This window comes from Vicugna pacos, chromosome 19 (assembly GCF_048564905.1).
Source record: "Vicugna pacos chromosome 19, VicPac4, whole genome shotgun sequence".
NCBI lineage: Eukaryota > Metazoa > Chordata > Mammalia > Artiodactyla > Camelidae > Vicugna > Vicugna pacos.
The window spans coordinates 23,563,626-23,583,374 of record NC_133005.1 but is presented as its reverse complement, the minus strand read 5'-3'; the positions used below and the strand labels follow the sequence as shown (position 1 = coordinate 23,583,374).

The window sequence follows — 19,749 nt, the reverse complement described above, 5'->3', positions numbered from 1 at the left end:
CTACCTCCCGGGAACCTGGCACTGTGACCTGCACTTAGTAGGCCCTCAATAAATATCTGTGGATGAAGAACCCTTCATCCACAGATATTTATTGAGGAATCATGGTGATTGTCCTCAGGCTTTTCCAAACCAGTGCCTGCGCTCTCTCCCTGGCCCCTCTTCTCTTTTCAGCCAGTGGGGCCTCCTCCCTCCCCTGCTCCCTCTCACCTCCCAGGGCCGGCTCAGGCCCTCCATCCGGTCTGCATTTTTCCGGGTTTGATATCATTTTTTCCACTCTCCCGGCTGCTGCTGGCTGCCTCTGCCAACTTTCCACAACTGTAGCCCCTCCCCGCGACTGCAAACTGGAGACAGCTTGGGGTGGGGGAAGACCTTCCTCCTTTTCCCTCCCCCCAGGCTGGAGTTAGGATGGGAAAATAAGTGCCATCAGTGCCCCGCTGGCAAGACTAGGGGGTCACAGCTGGAGGACACGGTGGCTCCCCTGCCTGCACTTTGGTGTTTCTCGGCAGCTGGGTCATGGCCCACGTCGGGGGCTGAGGCAACTGGGCCGGCAGCTGGTTGGGGGCAGGGGTGTCAGGCATCAGGGACATAACGGTCCAAAACGTTTGCATCTTGTTCTCCTCTCAGAGGAGTGACACCATTTCCCCTTAGGCTGGAAACTCCTGACCTGACCCCCAAGGCCCATCCCCAGCCAGGCGGGATGTCTCACTACCTCCTACTTCCCACACAGACAGCGGAGGAGGAGGCTGAGCCCTGAGGTCCAGTCCTTACCCTCACTAGCTGGATGACTCTGGGGCACTCACTTCCCTCTCTGGGCTTCAGTTCAAAAGCCGAAAAAATGAATGAGTGGAGTTAAATTTGGGGTCCATCCTGGGATTAATGGGTTGAGTTTCATGGAGTCCAACCCCCATCCCTTTTAAACTGTACACAGAATTGTGTCTGAAAGCCCTTTTCCTTGGGAGTCTATAGTTTTTCATCACGTTCTCCAAGCGAACGCTGGGTAAGTTGGGCACAGGCTCTAGTCTCACAAGCCTGGGTTGGGATCCTGGCAACTTCACTTACAGTACCTGTATGATCTGGAGCATAAGCCTCACTGTTCAGTTTTCTAGTTAGTAAAACTTGGGTAGTGAAGATTAATTAATAGTTGTGACAGTTTAGCACCCCGTCAGCTCCCGGCAAACACCAGCTATTATGTTGCCAGAATGAGTGCTGAGATTCCTTTCAGAGAAGTTTTGATGAATCTACAATCTACAAAATGGATTGAGAAAATGGGAGGTCAACACACTGACTGTGATTGTTTGTGCTCCACTGGGTCTCCCCTAAAGATGCAGGAGCAGGAGCTGTGCCCAGTAGTTGGGAAAAGGGCCTCAACACAATTGGCCCAGTGATTTTATTTATTTGACCCTGACACCCAGGTCAGTGTATTAACCCATCCTGCAGTCCTTGTAGATGGGAGAGCAGAAGCTGTAATCGCCTGGAAGAGCCCAAAAGAAGGGGTCCGGTACTCAGACAGGATATCCTTCTGGTCTGGTTTATTGGGGGGTTGGTTCTGAGGGTTGGCCAGAGCTCAAGGACAAGAAAGTTTGTTTTTTTTTTTGTTTGTTTTTTTTTTTTTTTTACAAAAAGACACGCATCGCATAAAAACTCTATTCTGTGCCCAATTTGGGCTTTGGTCCCACAGTCTGTCCATTGTTTCCCGAGGGCAGAGGGGTCCCTGAAGTTGAGGCTCGGGGAGATTCTCCATCCGTTGGGGCAGCGAGCCGGCAAGGCCCACAATGAGGACTCCGAGCCACTGCGACGCTGCCCCTCGGTGGCGTTGGTACAGCTCAGAATGCATCCCAGTGTCCCATCACCCTTGGGAGGGCTGGCGGCTTCAGAGAACGGCTAGGTTGTGGCAGGACTTGGAGCGGGCCTTGAGCGCCCGGCGGCGAGCGCTGCGTGCCGTCAGGCGTGCCAGGAAGCGCCGAGCGCGCTGACCGAGGCTCGCCCGCCGTCGCGGCGCGGGCGGCTCCCGGGCTGCGCAGTCCCGGCGGCGCAAGCGCAGTTGGCGCACCACGCCTTCGAAGAGCTCGGCCACGTTGTGCTGCAGGGTGGCGGACGTCTCGATGAACTTGCAGTCGAACACCACAGCGCAGGCGCGTCCCTCTGAGGGGGCGGGGTCAGCCAAGCGGGGCGGAGCCACAACCGGAAGAAAGGACATAAAGGTAGCAAGAGGCGTATTCAATCTCAACCAGAAGTACAATTTTTCTTTCCCTATACCTTGTGCTGCGTGCCAGGGGACTCAGAGATAAATCTGACCTGGCTTTGAGGAGTTAGTTCACAAGCTAGTGATTGATACTGGTAGCAGAATGAGGTTGGGAAGTCAGGGAGGCTGAGATCAGCTAGGGGAGGGTCTTGAATGCCAGCTAAAGGGTCTACTCTGTGTATCAGAATTATCTGGGGGAACTTGTTAAAATGAAGATTCTTGAGCTCACCCATGGAGATTCTGATTTGGTAGGCTTGGGGTGAGGCCCAGGAACTTGTAATTTAACAAAATCTCCTGGGGATCGTGTTGTGGATTTTTGGGATGTCTGCTAATAAATCATATGGTTTTTCATCTCCAGGATGCCACTGAAGTGGAGGCAAGGGCCTGGGTTCTAGTCCTCGGTGGCTGGTGACCCTTTGGAACTGGCTTCTCTGCTTTGGGTCTCAGTTTCCATATTTTTTAGATTTTGCCCTGTGAGTAGGGCCATTTTAAAATCTTTATGGGTCCCACCTGATACATCAAACATATGAAAATATTCCCCATCCCACTTTAAATACAGTTTGTATATATATAACTTTAAACATTTTGGTTTTCAGTTGCTGACTGTCACATTATTATGTTTTGTAGACCATTAAAGCTCTGTGAAATTTGAATTTATAATTTCCTCACTGTATTTGGGAGCCAATAATTGTCTTTTTCAGGTCTCAGATGTAAGCCCTTGAAAAGCTGGTAGGCACTGGGCCTATCATGGCTGGTGTCTCTGACTAAGGGCATTGGGGAGCCATAGGGACATTTTTAAGCAAAGAAGTGACAAGGTCAGCTCTGGTTCTAGAAACTCTGGCAGCTGATGAGGAGAACTGGTTGAGTCGGGGTAGAGAAGTATGGTGGCTGGCCAAGGCTAAAGTGGAGGTGCCAGGATGGGGCAGAGACTGTGGGCATGGGCAGGACGGAGGAGGGAATGTGAGGTTAAGGGAGGTGAATCTGACAGGATTTGGGGACGGTTTGGGAATGAGAGACGAGGCAAGCATGGTTTCTAGCTTTCAGGCTTAGGCACATAGTTGCAGGATGGAGACAGCCAGGGCGGTGGTGGGGCACGGCAGTCCCTGAGATGAAGAGAAGCAGTGACAGTGGGGCTCGGAGAATGATGGAGGATGAGGGCTCACCTTCTACAGAGACTTCCCGGCAGCGGGCCAGGTCTGCCTTGTTGCCCACCAGGATGATGGGCACGTGGTCTGCCTGATGTGTGCGCCGCAGCTGAATGCGGAGCTCAGAGGCACTCTCGAAGCTGCCCCTGTCCGCGATGGAGTACACGATGACGTAGGCGCTGCCCACCTGCAGGCACGACTCCTGGCTCCAGCTTTCATCCTGGAGGGGAGAGAGCCCAGGTCCATCCTCAGAGGGTACCTAGGGCCTGGCTGAGCAAGGTGGGGCTGTGATGGTCTAACGGGTGGGATGGGGCTGAGGTTTATACTTCAGACAGGTTTGTGGGGCAAATTCTGCCATAATTCTCTGAGCCACCTTGGGAAAGCACCAGTCCTTTCTGAGCCTTAATTTCTCTGCTTGAAGAATTGGGCTAGTGGCAGTACCTCAGTCCATTCTCTCACTCAGGTCAGATGGACACTGGGGACAAAAAATTCATTTGGTTCCTGGTCCTGCTAAGGAGTGTTCTGGCTTTGCTGGTTGAGCTCTTTGTCTGGTTTAAGGAGGGTTTGGAGTTGCTAGACAGTTCTTTTGGCCTTTTGCAGCCCAGAATTCAGGGAAAAAAGGAAGGGAGAGAAGTGGGGACAGGAGGCAGACTTCCAGGGGGGCATTTTTCTGGATAGTCTTGAAGACAGAGTTGAAGGAGCAACTATGGGGTGTAAGGGAAGGGGGTGGGAGAGGCAAGAGGCATTTTAAGAAGTGGAGTCCCTTCAAGATGTTTGACAAGGAAAGGAAAGAACTGGAGTAATTTTGATATTGTTTTGGATGATGGTCTTTTGTCCCGGGCAGCACTCTGAAACTGAACCATCTGGGTAACAACTTTCTAAGGGCTTAATGAGACAGTTTTTGCCCTCCAAAAGCTCATAGTTGAGAAGAGATGCTATAAAAATGGAGAGTTATAATGCAGTGTGATAATACCATTAAGAGGGGCATCTGCATGTATGTATATGCAGGACTGGGACATTGTGCCGTACACCAGCAATTGACACATTGTAATTGGCTGTACTTCAATTAAAATAAAAAAGAGCCAACAGATTTAGTGTCTCAGGACATTAAGCATTCTCCAAAAGAGTAAAACGTTTCTTAATTGCAAAAAGAAAAAAGAGCAGGGGCATATGCAGGTGCCTGGAGGAGCCATGGGGGTTCGGGTGGGGGCAGGCCAGAAGAACTCAACTAGCCAGAGTGTGGGAGGGCTTCACAGTGGACTGGTGAATGGAGTCGATAGGATGAGTAGGCTGAGCAGGAGGGAAGAGAGTGGGCCAGGAGTGGGAAATGCCAAGTGTGGTGGAAGCATTGTTTGTGCGGGGAAAAGAAGTCCAGAAAGTTTTCGGATGGCCAAATAAGAAAGATAAGTAGGGAAGCATCAGATCCATGGTCATCACTGTCAAAGGGAGTTAGTTCTCAACAGCCATACTGCTCCTTCTCCAGCCCACATAATCCTGAACTGAGTCAGACAGATGAGGGTTCTCATTCTGGGTTCTCAGCCTTGACTATGGACAGGTTCCTTCCTCCCTCTAAGTCTCAGTTTTCTCATCTGTGGGATGAGAGGGTGGGTCTTGACCATTCCTTCATTCATTGCACAGATATTTATGGAGGATTTGCTATGTGTTAGGATCACAAAAGCCGGTTGGTACATAGATTGGTGGGTAAGAACCCCTTGGGAGTGATTAAAAAATGGGTTCCAGAACCCCACTTTCATAGGTTCTAGTTCATTAGGCCTGGGCTGAGGCCTGAGAATTTGATTTTTAATCCTCTCCAGGTGACCCTGATGGTCAGTCATGCTAGGATACTCCTGGATGCACCAACGGTCCTCCCAGTTCTGTCAGATTTTGCCTCTCTGACGTCAAAAAATACCATCCAGCCCAAGGATGGAAAGAATGGATGCTTATTCCAGTAAGGCTGCTACTGTGTGGACCCTCTTTGGCAACTGCCTTCACAGACACAGGCCAGGGAAACCGTAGGGAAACCAAGGGCCAGAGAAGAGAAAACTTTCTCAAGGCCACACAGCAGCTGGGCACAGAGTTCCAATTCCTGCTTTCATGTTCCATCTTCTTCCTCCCCATCCCCTAAATGGGACTCCCAGTCAGATCACTCTTCTTAATTCACTGGACTCTGCCCCCTAGGATTCTCAGCTACATCCAAAAAGCAGACCCTCCCTCACCAGCCTGTGAGCTCCATGAGGCCAGAGGGCATGACTGCCTATTCACTGCTGGGTCCCCAGTGTCCTGATCCATGATATATTTCTTAAAAAACAAATGAGTAAAGGAGTTGGAACCTCAGCTGGAGGTTCAGAAGGTGATGCTCCCAGTGTGGGTGGAGGGGGCAGTCCTCATGCATAAGAGTATAAGCTTTGCGGTCTTAAAGATCTGGGGTTGAATCCCACTTGCTAGCTGAGGAGTTTGGACACATTACTCAACCTCCGAGCTTTGATTTCCTCAGTAGAATGAGAATCAGAAGTACATTCGCTGTATAGTTTTTGTCTTGACTGCATGTCATATGTCTAGTGCTTAGCACAGGGGCTGACACTTAGGAAGAAGGTGCTCCATATATGTCAGCTGCTTTTAGAAGAATCATCATCATTATTATGATGCTCCTTTGGACCTGAGTTTCCTGTTATGCCGATTCAAAGGAATTGGTCCCATAGCTCCTTCCTCCCTAGCCTTTGGTCCTATCACTGGAGCTGTCAGCCATTCTTGTCAATCACCCAATACTGCCCTCCTAAGCTCCATGCTGTGGGCAGGGCCTCCCTGAATGTTAGGGGAAGGGCCTAACCCTTAGGGAGATGAGGTCCCAGGCGATTTTTAGATCCTTCTCTTTTTTTAGTTGTATGTCTTCAAAGTTCTATAATGATAATATATCACCTGCATAGCAAGAAAAAAGACAACTCCAACAAGATAAGATAGCCATAATGGGGACATGTCCCTGCCCGTAGCTCTCTTCCTGCTTTGGAGTGGACTAGGGAAGGACATCCTTTGATTTCCTTTTTTTTTTTTAACTAGCTACCAAGATATGATTCAAAAGAATTATCATTATTTACAATTCTTCACTCATGGTCAGCATTTTTTTCATGCTCTAAGCTGCATTTACCTCTGTGAAATTGTGTAAGAATTTGAAAAAACCAGCTGGTAAGGAAGGCAGGAATGATTGACCCATTAATCAGGTGAGAAAACTGAAGCTCAGAGTGGGAAGTCAATTACACAAAGCCATTTGGTAAGACAAAGAAGGGGGCTGGGGGTTCAACCTCAGGCTAAACCCAGTGTTCCTTCCTCTGCACAATGTGGGTGGGGGAGTGGGCTGACGATGCTTATAAGAGAGGGAGGTTTGCAGGGGGAGAAGCACATCCTGGGATGGCTGTAAGGAGCGGATGGAGCTGTAGGTTTTCAGGGGTGCTAAGGATGGGCCCTGCCCTGTCCCTGCTCTGTTATGTTCTAGGAGGGAACAGGAATCTGGTACTAGATTCAGCACCCCTCCCCCCAAATCCTGCTTGCTGGGCCATACCAGTTTCTCAGCCTCCCAAGTGTCCATGACCAGCAGCGTGGTGTCTTCTCCATCCACCGTGAGGGTCCTCTCGTACACATCTTCTGCAACAGAGAAAAAAGCCAGGAGATGCAGGCTGGGGGAGGGTAGAGGTCTCCCTAGCTCCCTTTTCCAGTCATATCGCCCCCTCCACTTCTCTTTCAAGTGCTCACCACACTTATTTGATGTCTGTCTCTCCTGGTAGGTCAAGAAACGTCATGAGGAGCCCCTGTCTCCCCAGCTGCCATCACAGTATTGGGCGCACGTGGTAGGTACTGAGAAAGCTTTTGTTGGTTTGGCTGATTGAATGAGGGTGGAGTGGTGCGGTGGAAGTTGGGCTGGGGATTCTTCCAGTGCTGGTCTGTCCCTGGTGCATGCTTCAGGAAGGTCATGTTACCCTCTGGACTGCAATCTCCCCCTCTGTCATACACACAGGTGTACATGTGTTCATATGGCCTCTCACTCTTAGGTCAAGGCTGGAGAAGGGGCTTGGTCAGAGTGTCCCCACCTTCCCTCTGCCTTTAACCACCCCTCCCCCCACCACTCCCCCTGGGTCCTCTCAGCCAGTCCTGCAGGGACCCTCTTCATTTCCTCTGTCCTGTCTGTCCCTGTTCCCCATCATCCTGGAGCCCCCAACCCTCTCAGCTCGCTGCATCTCTTGGGAATAAGGAACCCAGAGCCCAGAACTTAGAGTCTGGGAGTCTCCATTTTGGTTAGGATCTTAGTTTGGCTGCAGGTCGTGGTGGGCATGGATGGTTGTCCGTGGGGCTGGGAGGGTCTGAGAGCTGGGTGGAAGCCCACCATTTCTTTACACCTGAGACTCATGGCACCCAGAACTGCTTCCCTTATAACATGGAAATGAATCACACACTTCTCCTCCATGAGAAATTGGCCCAATTCTCACTTACTCAAGGAATTTCCCTCCTGTAGATCCTTTGGCAGGCTGTGCCCTGCACAACTCTAGGGGGCACCATTCACTTCATCATCTACCTGAATGATATCCCTTAGAGTTGAGCAGCGCATGAGTTTTACAACTGTTCTTGGCAGTCTTGTGCCCCAGATGATAGGAATTCCATTCCTTTGACCACATCCCAGCCCAGCCCACAGGGTCCCTACCTCCCAGCTGTTCATGGAGGTCCCGCTCTTGCTTTCCTGCAAAGAGGTTTGCCAGGCTGGTCTTCCCTACGCCAGGATCTCCAAGCAGTACCACGCGGTAGAGGGCTTCCCAGGAACCTTCAGAGTCGCTGGATTCAGAGGACCAACCATTGGGGGCAGGTGAAGGTTGCCGGGTGGGAGGGTTGAGGGAGGCTGACTGGCCCAGTCGGGGATGCTGGGATTGTGAAGAAGGTGCTGTGCCCAGGAGGCCAGGCTGGTGGCCCCAGGGAGACAGGGGCAGTGGAGTGCTGGCTCGCCGACATAGGGGGGTCTTTGCTTGCTGCTGAGTGTTTAGTGTCATCCTTGGGAAGGGGAGCTTCCTTCTTTCCTTTGTTCCTTGGGCAAGAAGGGGGAGTGGGTGGTAAGCCAGGTGCTGTGAACCTCTTCTGTAGGGTCTCGATTAACTGTTGAGACAGCTTCCTCCCAACCCCCCCTTTTGTTCAAATGGGAGGAGGAGGCGCCTCAGATCCATTGGTTGGGGGCTTTCTGGCGTCCGGCCCAGAGTAAACGTGGGTCAGGCTGGGAGGGATGTGTGCTCATGAGCGCACATATGCATGCACACCCAGAGCCCATTTTCTATGCGTTGAGGATGACCCATGACACACAGACGGGCAGAGGGGCGGCAGCGAGGTGGGACTGTACACACAGGCGTGCACACAGAGCTGCTCCTCACATTCAGAACATGAGACCCACGTTTGTGAAAGACACGTGAATTGCCGCGTCCTCCTCTACCCCACAGTTCTCTTCCCCACAGTTCGGTTCGAGGTTGAGGGGTACAGAGGAGAGTTGAGGGCCCCTGGGGGGATTCATTTCCGCTGCCCGATCCCAAGAGGTCCAAGGAAGAGGCAGGAAGGGCAGCTTGCTACTCAGAAAGGCGAGGGGGTCTGGGGGTTCCCTTCGACTGAAACCCGAGCACCCTGCTGCCATGGTAACGGCGTGTCCGGCCCGCCCCCTCCGTGAAAAATTCAGGAGCGGCTGGCGCAACAGCCTCCAGCTGCTCTTTGAGGGCAAGGGCTTCGAGGCTGCCGGTCCCCAGGTTTGGTGACAGGAAGGGGGCCTGATGGAGCTGGGTGGGTGGAGACGGGACCTACAGGGCCCAGGAGGGCATGCCATTCCTGGAGTGACTCCGAGCTTCCCCAGCCCGTGGTCCTGGGTTTGAGTCCCCAGATCCCGGGAGGGTTCCTTGTCCGAGGCTACCCAACCCTCCTCCCGGCCCCAGGTCGGGGGGCCCTCACCTCGGGATGCGGGTTCCTCCTTGCCCCTGCCTGCGCCGCAGAACCCCCCTACAGGCTCCTGGCGAACTCCCCTCCAACTTGACTAAGTTGGTGGCGGGCTGCGCAGGCCTTTACCTCGGCGTGGGGAGGGGTCCAGGGTCCGGCCGCCGCAGCTGCCGGGAGCTCCAGTCGGTACCACCGCCTCGGCGCGCAGCCCCTCAGGCTGGTCCCGCCCCCGCCGGCCCGGCCAGGGGAGGAGCCGCGACCCCGCCCCGTCCAGCCCCGCCCCATTAGGGCAGCCCCGGGGTCTCGGCCTCACCGCCTTGGCCGCTGAAAAGACTTTTTATAGAGTTCAGCTGACCTGCCACTTCAAGTCCTTCGTAGGGCGTGGGGGTCGGGGTGGAGGCGAGAGAGGGGAGGGATGGGGATTCTGAATTCCTGGGTCTGCATCCCCTCAGCATCCGCAACCATCCACCCCAGCAATGAGACGCACCAACTTAAGCCCTCATAAAAACCGTTTGGGGAACTTGTTAAACGGTCAGATCCCAGGCCCCACCCTGCAAGAGAGGCAGATTCAGCAGTCCCGGCAGAGGGATCTGGGAATCCGCGTTTCAAACAAGTGTCCAAGCGATCCTGATGCAGTGTTCATAGACCGCACTTTGAGAAACTCTGCTTGGGTGGAGAATTAATTTGGGGAGGTGGCTTCAGGGGAGAAGGGAGCCCAGGGAGCCTGCACTAAAGAGTTCTGAATGCTTGTTTTGGCAGCAGTCATTTCATTCGTTCACCAAATTCTAGGGTGAGCGCCCCTTATGCAGCTAGGGCTGTCCTGTGCCTAGGAGAATGGCTGTCTCCTCCTTGATGAATATTTACTGAACTCTTGTGCTGTGCCTGATATGGTTTGAGCACTTTGCCTGGGTTTCTGGCTCATTTGATTCTGATACCACGCTAAGAGGATGAGCAAACTGTGGCCTCCCCGGGCCTGGGACTCAGGTCTCTGCCTTCTGCTCCTTTCTATTATAAACTGTGCTTTTTTTGTTTTTTGTTTTGTTTTTTCCTTTTCTCCTTATCTTCCCAGGCCTGTAGGAGGAGGAAAGAGACATGGTGAACTTGGTATAGGAGAGAAGTGGCTATAGGGGACTCTGCGGCAGTCAAAAATCCACCACAGGCAGGGAGGATATAGTTCAGCGGTAGACTGCATGCTTAGCGTGCACAAGGTCCTGGGTTTAAGGTCCTGATTTTGGCCATCTTTGGGTCTTTGATCAAGGGTGCTTCCTTTTAGGTGGTGAAGGACTGGGGCAGGTATGTATGTGGGCCCCTGGGGGAGCAGGCTGTACCTGTGGGTGGGGCTCATAGTCATGGCTGAGGGGTCCAGGTGTCCAGCTCAGAGCAACTCCCCCAGCAGCATGGTAGACTCGCTGAGCTCCTGCAGGTCTTTGGGCAGACGCTGAACCTGCTTACACCTGGCTTCCTACTGTGGCTTGGCCCTCTAAGCTTCCCTTTGCTGCCTACAAGATGGGCTGTGAGTGGTGTAGCATTGCCTAGAAGTGAGACAACTTTGTGGGTTTTTTTTTAAATTGAAGTATAATTGATTTATAATGTGTCAGTTTCTGGTGTACAGCATAGTGATTCAGTTATACATATATATTCTTTTTCATATTCTTTATCATTTAGTTTATTACAAGATATTGAATATATTCCCTGTGCTAAACAGTTGGACCTTGTTGTTTATCTATTTTATACATGGTAGTTTTTATCTGCAAATCCCAAACTCCTAGTTTATCCCTCTTCCCCTTTCCCCCCTGGTAACCATATGTTTGTTTCCTATGTCTGTGAGTCTGTTTCTGTTTTGTAAATAAGTTCATTTGTCTCATTCTTTCAGATTATACGTATAAGTGATGCCACATGATATTTGTCTTTCTCTATCTGATATGCTTCACTCAGTATGATCATTTCTAGGTCCATCCATGTTGCTGCAAAAGGCATTATTTCACTCCTTTTATATGTCTGAGTAGTATTCCATTATATATATGTATATATATATGTTAATGAACATTTAGGTTGTTTCCATGTCTTGGCTATTGTAAACAGTGCTGCTATGAACATTGGGGTGCATGTATCTTTTTGAATTAGAATTTCCTCAAGATATATGCCAGGAGTGGGATTTCTGGATCATGTAATCAGTCTATTCTTAATTTTTTAGGGAATCACCATATCTCCATGCTGTTTTCCATAGTGGGAATTGCATTCCCACCAAGGAGGGTTTCCTTTTCTCCACAACCTCTCCAGCATTTATTGTTTGTGGACTTTTTAATGAAGATTAAACCCAGGACCTTGTGCACACTAAGCATGCAATCTACCGCTGAGCTATACCCTCCCCACCTGTAGTGGATTTTTTTACTGCTGCGGAGGGTAGGCACCCATAACCCCTGTGTTGTTCAGGGGTTACCTGTACATGCTTGTTTGAATGCATCAGTGGGTTCTGGTCCGATGTCCTTGGCATTGGAAGGGAACCTCCATGTATTCTGGTCTTGCAAGGAGGGCTTGTCATCATTTCCTAGATGACAGCTTGGGACTCAGAGAGGCTAAGTGACTTGTCCAAAGTATCACAGTGATTAGAGGGAGGTGCTGGTCATTGAACCAGGTCTCTCTGAAGCCAAGTCTTTCTTCACTCTCTCAGGTGGGGCAGATGTCCAGTTTCTGACCCCAGGCATTGCTTCACAAAATTCTGTCCCCAGCTTCAGAGCTCAGCAGCCTCCGGATGTGATAGTGCGGTTGATCAGTTTCCCACACGGCTGGCTAGATTCCGGCTACGCCCTTGGGACCACAGAGCCTCGGACTCCCACTTAGGTCTCCTGCTGCCCACACTCCTGCCTTGATCTGCAGCCCAATAAAGGCTGGGCCCCTGGCAGCAGGGCTCAGCATGCTTGGTTCCTCTCCTCTTCTGTTCTCCTCGGTGTCCCCCCAGAGCCCTGTGGCCATGACACAGCTGCTCCTGCTTATTGTGGCTCTCCTGGTCCTGGGTCGTGTTGCGCCAGGTAACATCACCTGTGTGTGTGTGTGTGTGTGTGTGTGTGTGTGTGTGTGTAAATGAGGGGTAGGTTCTGAGCTTCTGGGGGACAGAGGAGGTCTAGACCAGCGTTCTGGCCTCACTACTGGCTTGCTGGGCAGCCTAGAGCAAGTTGCTAAATCAGCCAGCACCTCAGTTTCCTCATCTTTAAAATGAGACTCACTCAACAAATATTCATTAGAAAAATATCTACTGTGTGCCAGGCACTATTACAATTTCTGGGGATCAAACTGTGAAAGCACACAAGGTTCTTGCTTTCATGGAGCTGATATTTCAGTCAGGAGAGACAGAAAATAACCAGATAATCATATGTTAGGTGGAGAGAAGTGTTAGGAAGAATAAAAGCAAGACAAGGGGTTAGTGTGTGTGGTGGGTGATGGGAGAACTGATGGGGGGTTGGTCATTAAAGGCCTCTGATCCTTTTTTAAAAAAAAGTTTTTATTTTGGAACATTTCAAATGTACAAGAAAGTAGAGAGAATAATATAAGGAACAAGGCAAGTTAAAATAAACTTTTTGTTAGGGGAAAATTTAGACTTATACAAACAGAGAGAGTAATGTAATGATGTCAGCTTTTAAAGGACCCCTTTTCATTTTAGAAAGGCTCAAACATAAATCAAAAATAGTATTAAAAAAAACTCATGGTGTTCATTACTCAGCTTCAACAGTGACAACTTGAACCAACTCTGTTTTATTACTCACCTGCCCCTCCTCCTCCCCAGTGAACTATTTTGAAGTAAATCTCAAACATTTCATTTACGTGAGGTGTGTTTGAGCAGCGATGTGAATACAGTGAGAATACAGAGGGGCTCACTGCAGGCAGAGGAAGCAGCAAGGCCCAGGGAGGCAGGAGGGTGACAGGTGTGTCTGGGGAGCAGGGAGGAGGCCACGGAGGCTGGAGAGGGAGCCCAAGCGCAGTGCCTGATGCGTAGTAATGATAAATGGGAGGCGAGGTTATCAGAAAGAGTGACAGCTTAGAGAGTTGGAGCAATGAGGGCTTCCTTGAAGCCAGCCCTCTCATTTTCCAGACAAAGAAAGGAAGGAACTTGACCAATTTCTCCTAACCAGTAAGTAGTGGTTCTGGAACCAGAACCCAAGACCTTGACTCCAAAGTGATGGCAGTTCCTATAACAATGATTCTTAACACATCATCAGAGCTCACCCTTCTAACAACCCTGAGATGCAGAAGTTGTAATTTTCTTCTACATGATCTGCTGTCACCTCCTCAGATCTTTGACTTCACCTCCCTCCCTTAGTGGCTGTGTGATCTTGGGCAAAGTTGTTAACTTTTCTGTGCCTTGGTTTCCTCGCCCATATACTGGGGTTATAAGCCCAATTAAAATTGTGTACTGTTGTTACGAAAAGCGCTTAGAGTGAATCTAGGGCATGGGTTGGTTCAGTTGGACAAGGAATTAGTCTCTGACTTGTAACCAGTGGTCTAGCTTGTGATGTGTGGGCTAAACTGGACTGAGATCTGTGGTCTGCATTGTAACTGGCTGTCTTATTTATGACTAGTGGTCTAGCCTGTTACCTCTAGTCTAACCCTTGACCTGTGGTCAGAACTCTTGTTCTGTGGCTGAACTTACGACATGAGGGCTGCTCTCTGACTAGAGTTTACTGAACAGATGACTATAGAGCTAGGTGGTGACTTGTGATCTAACCTGGGCCCTGTGACAACTTGTGGTCTGTGGCCTAACCCTTGATCTGTGGTGAAATCTGTGACTAGTAATCTGACCTGCAACCCCTGGGTGGCTCTATGACCCGGGGTCCTCCCCTGTATAGGGAGAAGTGAATTCAAACGGTGCTGGATGGGCCAAGGGGCCTGCCGGCCTTACTGCACGAAGTACGAAACCTACATGCACCTGTGCCCGGATGCCTCCCTCTGCTGCCTCGCCTATGGAATCAAGCCTGTGGCAGCCTCCAAGACTTAAAATGTTTAACTGGTTCTGGGGCTGGCACCCTTGCTCTACAATAAAACACAAGCTGTCAGCTGTCTCCTCTTGTCACTGCTTCACCACCGCCGGGGGTGGGGTGAGGGGTTGGAGAGGGACTGAGTGTGAGAGGGACGGAGGGATGGTTGGTGGAGGGAAGTGAGGTGCCTGAGGAGAGTGGGCATTAATGACCATTGTTAATGGTTCCGGTCCAGTCTGTATCACTTTGATTCTGTCCAACTCTGGAAAAATTACTCAACTTCCGTAAGCCTTTCCAGTCTGCTCATCCATAAAATGGGGATAATTATAATATCAGGAGATTAGGAGTTTATAGGAATGCCAAAAAACAAAACAAAAACAAAAAACAAAACAAAGAGTTAATGGTAAGAGTCAATAGTAATGATAATGAGAGAAAAATAATGAATTAATTATAGTAATAACTAGTAATGATAGAGTTTATAATAAGCTTCTGGCATTCTGAATGAGATGGTGCAGGGTGGGGTAATAGCTCATTTGTAGAGAACATGCTTAGCATGCATGAGTTCCTGGGTTCTATCCCCTGTACCCCCATTAAAAATAAAATAAAAGTAAAAAAGTATAGTTGTGTTAACTAAAAAAAAAAAACAGCATGAGATGGTGCATTTGGCTTGAAAGACAGGGCCTGGTGAGAGTAAAAGGAACTTTTGCAGTTCCTTTATCTTCTATTTTAGTATTTCAAGAGGCTGTCCAGGTGGAAAGGACCAGGAGGACTTTATGAAAGCAAAATTTTCACATAAGCAGGGAGCGGGGATAGAGGAAAAGTTTTCATCTCTTTGGAGCAGGAAACTGTGGGGACAGCAAGGCAGGGAGAAAACGTGAGCAGAGTCTGGGAGACAGACAGACAGACATGTGTTCTAATTACCCTGTATCAAGACTGTGTTTGGCTGTAAAAATAGGAATGTCAACTTTTAGGAGCTTATTTTTCTCACATATAAAGAAATCTAGGAGTAGGCAGCAACCACAACAGGGCAAGCAGCTTCTGGGATCCTCTTGGGCCACAGATGACTTCCCGAACACCCAAGGCACAATGTCATTGTTCAAAGCAGAAGGCAGAGGAGGCTTGTTGTGGGCTGGTCTCTCACTAGTACCAGGAAAGCAAAAACTTTCCCTGGAACCCACCTGAGCAGACTTCTGCTGACTTCTCAGGGGCCAGAGCTGTGTCACATGGCTACTCTTGATGTAAGGGAGGCTGGGAAGAAAGTGTGTAGCTGTCGTAGCCTCTATGGTTGAATTTGGCAGAAGACCCTCAGTGTCTGCTGGAAAACAAGCCACTGGACAACAAGCAGCTAGAAAACAAGCCACACCTAGATTTCCATGAGCTTAAAATATTATATTCAGACTTACTTGCTTAAAATGTACTTAAAATGCACATGCTTGCTTTGTTTTAATGTTCTACACAGCAGATGACCTATAACATGTATCATGCTAAAGAAAATTTGTAAGGAGAAATCCTGAGATTGATCATAAGGGCATGAAGGAGGGCAGATATTTCCTTAGTGTAAAACAATTGTCGGTCCTGAAAAGCCAGATCATCCATTAACAGAACTTTGTTCTGGCATGAAATCATGTGGTTTCATGGGGGGAAATATTTGCTATCTCGAGATGTCCCTGAGGCAATAACAGGATAGACTTAGAAATTTTGCATACTCCCAGGAGGGTGATTGTTCCTGGAAGGGATAGGCCTGAAATTAATCAGTTAACCAGCAAGCAGAACTTAGTGCTTATCGCATGAAATATCTAAAGCCCCACCTCTCTGATCACATTTTTTTCTGAGCTGTATATTCCTAATAAATATAATGTAGACCAGGTTTTCGGCGCTCTTGATCCATGAGATCTTGAGTCCCCTGGTCCCATCTTTGCTCTTCACTTTATCTCTTTGTTTCTTAAATCTTGTGTTGCCCGTCCTCAGACACGGTCCCGAGCTGCGCTGGACGCAGCAAGTGTTGGTCCACCTTCTCCCTGGGATTGCGCCCAGAAAAGGGCAGGCCTGTTGGATAAATTGAAGGCAAGGTCAAAGGCAGCAGGGCTCTTGCCTACTGTCCTCTGAGTTTTTGGAGAAGGTCAGTGTAGCCTTGGAATAAGAGAATGGACCTTGCGTGGACAGGCTGAGAAAGGAGCAGTGAAGGTCAAAATGCTTACCCTGTGAAGGGAGGCTGAGCCTGGGCTGGAGTGCAGTCCTGGAAGCGACCTGCTGTGCCAAGCATTAAACCTTTAGTTCCTGGCACGAGAGGGATCTGGGGATAGGCCTGCCCAAGGCGGCTGGGCCGGCGAGGAGGAGGAGAGCCCAGGGGCTGGGGCAGCAGCTTTTACCAACCAGGAAGGAAGCATTGTATTATTTAATAACAAAGCATACCATAGGAGAATCAGTCCTGCCTGAGTTTCTGTGGTCTAGATGTTGAACTGATTGCCAGTGGGCCTGTTTTAGGACCCAAAGTGGTGGGGCTGAGGTGGGCTTGGTGTCTGGAGCCTAGAAAGAGGACAAAAATCCCAGACACGGCCATAGAACCACGGAGAGCCGACAGGAAGTGACATGGCAGCCCTGTATCCCACGAGGCCTCAGTGAGTCTGAGGGAGGCCGGACCAGTTCACCAGCAGCTTGGCCTTAGCTGGAAGCAGTGGTTGTTCTCAAGGATAGTCCCAAGCTACCCAGACCCCTGCAGATGCCAGCCAGCCCCAGGCCACTGAACTGCCTCGCTCTTCCCCCAGCCGCCGCCATATCTGGGAGGAGCAGGGAGAGGAGTAATGATGCCAAAGAGACCAAGTCCCTCAGAATTCGAGAAACCTCAAGAGACTCTTTAAATTGTTGAATTAAACTGGATTGAACTAAATTTAGTTTTATGCTCAGACCCCTCCCCCCCTCAGCTGTTTCACAAAGAATGAAGAAAGTGTGCTTTCTTTGCATGCTCTCAGACCTAGTTCAGGGGAATTTGTTATCTTTTAGCCGAGAAGATGGGGATGATTTCCGGAACTGAGGAGTCAGACAGACGCAAGTTCACACTCTGCCGCGTACAGGCCACAGGCCGGGTGACCGGGGCAAGTCACTTCCCCTATCTGTCGTCGTCTGCAAAATGGGCATAGTGACAGCTCTTTACGGGGTGGCTGTGGGCTCAGATGGGAACATCTGGCCCTTTATCAGGGGTGACTAAATGAAATGAAATGAAAGTGACTGCAAACGCTAGCACTTCTGCTGAGGCTTCTCCACGGAGTTTCAGACATTCTGAAAATCTACAAGAATAGTACAAAGAATTCCCAGAGATCTTTCACCCAGTTTTCCCAAATATTAACATTTTACCACTTTAACCTTATCATTTCCTCTCTCTCTCTCTCTCTATACACACACACACACACAATTATATATAAATGTAGATATGTGTGTATATATATAGCAGATATGATACTTTTTTAATGCCCAAGTATTTTACTGGAGCAGAGTAGGGTATAGCTCAGTGGTAGAGTGCATATTTAGTACGCATGAGGTCCTGGGTTCAACCCCTACTACCTCCTTTAAAAAAACAAAAAAAATTGGGGGGAGGGTATAGCTCAGTGGTAGAGTGCCTGCTTAGCATGCTCGAGGTCCTGGGTTCAATCCCCGATACTTCCACTAAGAAATAATAAAATAAATAAACCTAATTACCTCCCCCTCACAAAAAATAATAAAAAATTAAACAAACAAACAAAATAAACCTAATGCCTACCTCCCCCCCAAAAACCCCAAACAAACAAAAATTTCACTGGATTTTTCCAAAAAACCAAAGGCATTTTCTGAGGTAACTATAGTACATTTATAAAAATCAAGACATTACTTTGACAAAATTCTATTGTCTAATCTTCAGATTAGCTAAAGGAAATCGTTGGATCACACAATACATTCAGTTGTCATGCTTCTTTCATTTCCTTTCATCTGGAGCAGTTCTTTCCGTCTTCCATGGCATTGACGGTTTTTAGGTGACCAGGCTGGCTGCTCTGTGGACTCTCAGTTTGTCTGGCGTTTCTTCATGATTAGCTCCAGTTTTTGGTCGGAATTCTACAGAAGTGATGCCGTGTTTCTCTCGGCGCATCATGTCAGAGGCAGCCGTTGTCCTTCTGAGGGCGCAAACAAGACAAAACAGATGAGGTGGTTTTCTGAAGCTTAAACCTCACATGCGCAGGGCTGTTTCCCACTCACAGTCCTAACGACCCTCAGCTAAGCATACATCCAACCTCTTAAATCCTGAAGATGCACCTAACAAACCAAGGAGACAAGATAATTCTAGGATAGAAGATTCCCCAAGATACTTTACAGATGGGGCTTCTAAGTCCAGAGAGGGAAAGTGACTTGTCCAAGGCCACACAGCTCCCACAGCACAGAGCCAGGACTTAGGCTTAAATCTTCAGCCCTCAAGTCAAGGCTATTTCCAAAGCAGAGCAAGAGCCACATGTTGGTAGGACAGGTCAGTTTGAAGGGGAAGCTTTGGGAGGAAGGGAGCTCCCCAGCCCTTGAGGAGGGCGGGGCAAGTCAAGGGGGCGAGGGATGCTAGAGAAGGAATTTTCGCTCTGCATAGGTGCTCGGAAGTACTACTCAGAACACGGGCATTTCCCCAGAGAGTCACCGAATGGCTGAGCTGATGATGATAATCGTATCAGCCTTTAGTAAGTGCCAAATGCTTTCCATAGGTCATCTCTCTTCATTCTGTCAGTCATATGGTATTATTATCCCCCCTTTTTCTAGAAGGCAACTAAAGGTCTTCGTTAAGCAGCTTGCCCAGGCCATACACCCAGTAAGTGGTGGAGCCAGGACTCCACCTCATCCTCTGGCACTTGATTTTGTCTTCCACACTCATCCCTCTTATACTTTTAAAATAACATTTTTTCCCCTAATTATAAAAGTAATACATGCTTGGAGAAAACTTGGAAAACAGAGCAGCACAAACAAGAAAGAAAGCAGAAGTCATCATTATTTTCACTGTACATGAATACCCACAAATTAAAAAAAATATGTAAAATATGACTTACAAATAAAATGGAATCAAACTATACATATTTTTGTGTATGTCCTGGTTTGTTTGTTTTTTTTAAACATGTCAATATTTCATGAATATTTCCATATGTGCTTAGTCTCCCAAAACAACATTTTTAGCACTGGGATGCCTCCTGAAATTTCTTTAAAAATTTCTAATTTTTATAACTTGAGTAGTATACTTAGAACACATTGTGGGAAAATAAAAATAGATGAGCTTCAAAATATTCACCACGCTTTCATAATCCCTGCTAGCTCTTGTTACATATTTTGTCAAAATGGATATATACATTTTTAAATAACTTTAAAGAGTTATACATGTATTTTAAAAAGTTACAAACCAGTGTGTGTGTATATATGTATAATACTCATATATAAAATATACGTACAC

The 19,749-nt window shown here is 48.7% G+C and overlaps 2 protein-coding genes across 7 annotated transcripts; one reads left to right on the top strand and one right to left on the bottom strand.

Moving 5' to 3' along the window:
• Positions 1–1,596: 1,596 nt before the first annotated feature.
• Positions 1,597–9,808, bottom strand: REM1 (RRAD and GEM like GTPase 1). 4 transcript variants are annotated; one of them, XM_072943580.1, is made up of 5 exons: positions 9,689–9,808; positions 8,075–8,449; positions 6,941–7,023; positions 3,406–3,607; positions 1,597–2,142 (listed from the first exon to the last, which is right to left on the bottom strand). In XM_072943580.1, the coding sequence occupies exons 1-5, from the start codon at positions 9,786–9,788 to the stop codon at positions 1,871–1,873; spliced, it is 1,032 nt and encodes a 343-aa protein (XP_072799681.1). In that variant the 5' UTR covers positions 9,789–9,808; the 3' UTR covers positions 1,597–1,870. The 4 variants fall into 4 exon arrangements, with proteins under 4 accessions (XP_072799681.1, XP_072799682.1, XP_072799683.1 ...); XM_072943581.1 differs by having other exon boundaries at positions 6,941–7,020; XM_072943582.1 differs by lacking the exon at positions 9,689–9,808 and adding an exon at positions 9,463–9,592.
• On the top strand, positions 2,103–14,381 carry DEFB124 (defensin beta 124). Of its 3 annotated transcripts, none has more exons than XM_031687586.2 (4): positions 2,103–2,201; positions 7,164–7,226; positions 12,293–12,362; positions 14,175–14,381. In XM_031687586.2, exons 1-4 carry the CDS (start codon positions 2,103–2,105, stop codon positions 14,321–14,323), a joined length of 381 nt encoding a protein of 126 aa, XP_031543446.2. In that variant the 3' UTR covers positions 14,324–14,381. The 3 variants fall into 3 exon arrangements, 1 of the variants encoding a protein (XP_031543446.2); XR_012061457.1 differs by lacking the exon at positions 12,293–12,362 and adding an exon at positions 8,119–8,233 and having other exon boundaries at positions 2,182–2,201; positions 14,175–14,264; XR_012061456.1 differs by lacking the exons at positions 2,103–2,201; positions 12,293–12,362 and adding an exon at positions 8,119–8,233 and having other exon boundaries at positions 7,064–7,226; positions 14,175–14,264.
• The last annotated feature ends 5,368 nt before the right edge of the window (positions 14,382–19,749 follow it).